This window comes from Callospermophilus lateralis, chromosome 6 (assembly GCF_048772815.1).
Source record: "Callospermophilus lateralis isolate mCalLat2 chromosome 6, mCalLat2.hap1, whole genome shotgun sequence".
Taxonomy (NCBI): Eukaryota; Metazoa; Chordata; class Mammalia; order Rodentia; family Sciuridae; genus Callospermophilus; species Callospermophilus lateralis.
In genome coordinates, this window is record NC_135310.1 from 129742328 (window position 1) to 129747875 (window position 5548).

The window sequence follows — 5548 nt, forward strand, 5'->3', positions numbered from 1 at the left end:
TTTTTCCCTTGTTTTTTCATGTTGTTCACGTTGCTTTCCAGCTCTGTTTGACTGCTTTGTAACTGCTTTCTTCTATACGTTTGTTTTGGCTTTGTATATCTCTGTTGTCTTTCCTTTGTGGTAGGAGATTATGCCTAGAAATGTTGGGCTTTGTTGTACTTTAAAGCTGATTCATTCAATTCATATAAGGCTTCTAGGTTCTGTATGCATATAATGATTTGTTGTTTGTTCTTAGGACTATATGTTTAGGTTAGGTGCTATGGTAGTACGATGGTTAGCATGTCTTGGCTACTTTAGAAGATTGGTCCACTGAAGTTGGATACTATCTGGCAATTGGATCAGGGTGTTGGTAGTAGCTATGTATTTAGGAGTCTTATAGACAGCCTCGAGACATTCACCTATTTGCATTTAGACAATTACACTAAATGGAAGATGTAACACTTGGGATGAAAGTTGGGGGGTAGGGGAATGAGGTGCTCTTAAAAAGAAAGAAGGATAGAGAGATAGATAAATTAGAGGAGAATGAAAAGAACAATAAAACTTGAAATGGGAAAGAAAGAGAGAAGGAAAGGGGGATAAAGGAACAGAGAGAGAAGAAGAAGAGAAAAAAATAACAACAACAGCAACAACAACAACAACAACAACAACAAAAATTAAAGTCTTAGAGATCCACTTTCTTCTCTTCCAGTAGGCAGAGCTGTGCCCTCCGAGCAGAGCTTCTGCTCTCTACCTGCTGATAGCAATCCCTGTAAGGCATCTCCTGGGAGACTTGTCAGTCCAGAGCTGTTTCACTTCTCCAGCCCTTACCCCCCTTCCTCCTGTCAGCCAGCCAGCCAGGTCCTGTTCCCCAGAAGTGATTTCCCAGAGATATAGTTACACTTGCAGCCCCACCGCGTGTCCCTTTTAAGCCCCAATGCTGTGGTAAACTGGCGGCTAAGACTTTGGGAGTCACCGCTGGTGATATGTGGGGCTGGGGGTCGGGGATCCCCTCTGCTTCCCTACGGACAGGACCCCTGAGAGGTCAATGAAGTTTCCTGGCTGCTTGTATCAGAATGGGGAGGGAGTCACACACCTGCTAAAGTGGATTCTGCTGGGAAGGAATTCCACCGGCCGAACTCTGATGATGTCACCTCTCTGCTATGGCGGGCCCCAGGCTCCTTGCAGGAGTGTCCGAAGGGAGGGGTGGGACTGGTCTGTCCCGGTTGGCCTCAGCTCCTGGCTCGCTACTTCATGAAGGCTTGGCTAAAGACTTCTTCCTGCCAAGCTGCATCTTGGAGGCTAGTGGGACCCAGTCACTTTGGCTGGGGGCGGGCGGACGGATCGGCAGCCGCACCCCCGGCGTGTGGACTTCGGCTGGTGGATCTGGACCTCCGAGTCTCGTGGCAGGGTTTTGCTCGTCTGGGTCACACTGACACTTCAAAAAATCCTAGTAGCTCCCAGCCGGTCTCTCTTCAGTGGAATTTTGCTAGGAGATTCTCCGTTGGTAGAATCCAAGCGTTATCCATGCGACTTTATGACCCCATCACTGGGGGTGTATTGAAAGCGCTACCTCTCTGCCCGCTGCCATGTTAGATCTCCTGAAATCTCCATGCTTAATGGCTCGCTGGAGCCACCTCACAAACCACTCCCCCTGGCAACATACCAGGCGCCATCCTGACTTGTTTACAGACTCTAACAATCTAGGACAACAATGACTTTAATTTTGCTTCATAAGTAAAGTTCTTTGTGGCACAGATTCTCATGTACTGTCCCAGTAGCAACTGATTAACTCTGGCTTAACATTTAATGTTGGCAATGGGTGGCAGTGGTGGTGGGGGTTTCATAGCTTCTAATTTGTTGAGGTGTTATTGATCATAAGAAAGGATCACCAAGAAAACTAAAAATCCATTATCACACCCTGATTGCATCAGTGAAAAGTGATTTAAGCTCAATCATGCCAACTATCCAATTTCCTTGAATTTTCTCATTTTCTAAGTAAGAAAATGGATAGCTATTACTCTCACCTATGTTTAATTTTTGTAAGACTCTTACAGCTGGTTTGAAATAAACAAAACAACAGAAACAATAATATTGTTCTTATTCTTTAAGGAAATTTTTGGCATATGATCTACATTGTCAGTGATCAGGACTTAGTTTCATATGTGCTATAATTAAAGCATTCAAAAGTTTTAAAAAAAGTATTGAAAATAAAATGCATTTTTTAATCAGAAAAGGGAGAAAGAAGGACATTATATTAAAAAGTTGAAAATATAGATGAAATGATGTATGAAACTTGGGAAAAGAGGTTTTTCTATAACTGTTCCTGCCCCAACCCCAGTGCAATGTGGAACAATTTGAACAAAGCTAAAGAAGACAAGTGAGCACATAAAGCACATAAAGAAGAAAGGACACTTTAGAAAATAGTAGGATGTGTAGATTTTCAGCATCTGCATCACCTTTCCTCTACACCTTTGCCTCTTATCACAGAAAGATTCCCTGATACAGAAAATAGAGAGTGAAGTCAGCACCTGACTTTGCTGCAGACCTCAGCACTAGTGTCCTCCCCAGTGAAACCCAGCACCAGTCATCCTCTGTGGCACCATAGTCAAGCCTCTTGCTTAGGACTTCACCTTCAAACCAGCACAAGCAGGATTGTGCCTGTGGCTCCTATTTCCAGTGGGCCAAAAACCAGGCCATCATGGTAGGTGTCAATTCACATCTCACAATTCACTCTGTTATTATGTTTATCATGAAAAAGGCAAAAGAAAGTATCAATGAGCATGGGAACAAATGGAAATAGTGTAAGTGCTGTTGGGAATGTAAATTAGAATGATAATTATGAAGAACTTTATCAATATTAGAAGAATTTTAAAAGCCTCTCAAAATTACAGCTCACATTTGACTCTCAGATAAGGTCCAAGCATTGACAAGCTGTTATTTATATCAAATTTTTATTTACTCATTATTCTACTCCAGTTAATATAACTTAAACTGAAAGAGTGACATTTAGGAAATAGTCTTAAATGGATTTTGTTAATAATAATAAAGTTCGCAAAATTTTCTGTTATTAAAATACATTTCTTCATTTGGAAAATATGAAGGTAACTTTTATAATGTTCTTCTTAGACATTAATACTCAAATTAGACCAAGATTTAAAAAATAACTTTCCATGCAATGGCTTTTAATCTTAAAAATGTTCCAGTGTTTTCCAACAATTATTTGAAATATCCATTGGTGTCAATTAAATTTCAGAGTCCAGTTCTGAATTGTCTCACATATTCTCTACAACAGGATATGCAGGTGTTCCAAGAATTTCCTCTACCTAGCTCTTCCTAGCCTGTGATGACTATTACTTGACCAGCTATATGTCACAGTTTCCAAATGTATCCACCTCCAACTCAAGTCTTACTTCTTGAAAAAAAAAAGAATGTTAAATGATCCATTTGGCTATATTACTTCAGATTCATCTTGTTACAACTTGTAAAATTTATTTTCTTATTATTAATAAAAAGATATGAAAGAATTTGGATGTTATTTTCTCCTTATATTCACCATGTGTATTAGTCCATGTTCTGTTTCTATAAAAATATTCCTGAAGTTAGGGGCTTATAAACAAAAAGAGGTTGATTTATTTTAAACTTTTGAAGGCTCAAGAGCATTGAAATGTCAGAGATCAGTTTTGGTGAGGGCTTAATGATAGGGGCCATTGTGATAGTCCATTACATGATAATGGGAAAGATAATGTGATATGACAAGCATAGAAATTTGGGCACAGGCTTCCTTTTGTCTGACAACTTTCACAGGAATGGGCAAGTAGAGTTCAATAAGAAGTATAGTAATCTCTTCCAACTTCAGAAATCTTACAGTGACACACTGAAATCATATTCAAATCATAGCTATATACAACAAAGAATAGTAATGGAGAGAAACAGTTAATGTATTTTGATATATGTATACCTAAACTAAATACACAAGACAAAGTATTCTGCCTAAAAGGTAAGAAATTAAAAGAAATATTGTAAAGATGATTTCAATTGAGCACATTGACTTTGCGTTAAAATAATAAACTGCTATTACATCAATAGTTACAAGAAATATCTGAAACATTTTTAATTTAAAAAGACTTTGAATTTATTTGGATTGCAATATGGAAAAATCACTGTTGATATTTGGTCTTGATTTACATGGCTTTGTTCTCCACAATTGAATGCTATTTAGGTAGATTATGTTTTATTAATGTATGTTAGGAAGAACTCTGTAAGAGTAGTTGTTCAATAAGTGTTGAGTGAGTAAAGTGGCTGAATGGATGGGTGGATGAACCATTGGTGAAGAGATGCACCATTACACTATGAATGTCAGAGTCATACAGGTTATTCTCACCCCATTAGTCTCTTAATTGCCCCTCTTACATCTTTGTTTAAGAGGGTATAGATCAGTGGATTCAGGCTAGGTGTGACAACAGTATAAAACAGAGCAATGAACTTGCTTCGGTCTTGAGAATTTTCAGTTGATGGTTGAAGATATATGCATATCACTGGAATGAAAAAGACAGAGATCACCATAAGATGGGCTCCACATGTCCTGAAGACTTTCTGAAGTCCAGTAGTTGACTGCATCCTCAGTACTGCCCGAGCAATGGCACCATAGGAGGTGAAAATGAGGATAAGAGGTACAAGAATAAAAATAGAGCTGGTGACTATGAGAGTCAACTCATTAGCATGAGTGTCAAAACAGGATAATTGCAGGAGTGCTGGTACTTCACAGAAGAAGTGATCCACTTGTCGATTTCCACAGAGGGATACCCAGAGGATAAAGAGAGAATAAACTGCTGAGTTGGTAAAACCACATACCCAAGAAGCCACTGCAAGCAAGTGGCAGAATCCAGGGTGCATGAGGACAGTGTAATGCAAGGGTCTACACATGGATGCATAATGGTCATAGGACATCACCATCAACAGAATACACTCTGTGGCTCCTAAGGCAAGGACAAAGTAAAGTTGAACCATGCAACCAGCATAAGAAATGGTTTTCTCTGGGCCCCACAGGTTCACCAGCAGTTGTGGGAGAGAGCTGGTAGTGTAGCAGAGATCCAGAAAAGACAGATTTGAGAGGAAGAAGTACAATGGAGTATGAAGATGGGAATCCAGGTAAGACAAGATGATGATGAACATGTTGCCTATCAGTGTCATCAGGTAGAATATCAAGATCAACACAAAAAGAACTACTTCCAGGTGAGGCCAATTAGAAAAACCCAATAGAATGAAGTAGTCTTCAGAAGTACCATTAAATTTTTCCATCATCATTTGTTTTCTGTTACCTGCAAAAAACAGTCACATAAACACACACACACACACACACACACACACACACACACACACCCCATAAAGACATTGTTCAAGAACCAGAAGGATACATGAAAAAGGTATTTAGAAGGTCTAAATTATTTCCTCACACACACACACACACAAAACTTGCTAATTACAAAGTAAAAAGTGGAAGGACTTGGAGGACACTCTTATAATAACATGACACTTGTCAACGTCACCAGTTTTAAGAAAAGCTAACAGT

At 39.3% G+C, this 5548-nt stretch overlaps 1 protein-coding gene across 1 annotated transcript; it reads right to left on the reverse strand.

The window, feature by feature from the left end:
- Positions 1-4356: 4356 nt before the first annotated feature.
- LOC143402101 (olfactory receptor 2J3-like) lies at positions 4357-5280 on the reverse strand. Its single transcript, XM_076859573.1, has one exon. It carries the CDS (start codon positions 5278-5280, stop codon positions 4357-4359), a length of 924 nt encoding a protein of 307 aa, XP_076715688.1.
- Between the last annotated feature and the right edge of the window lie 268 nt (positions 5281-5548).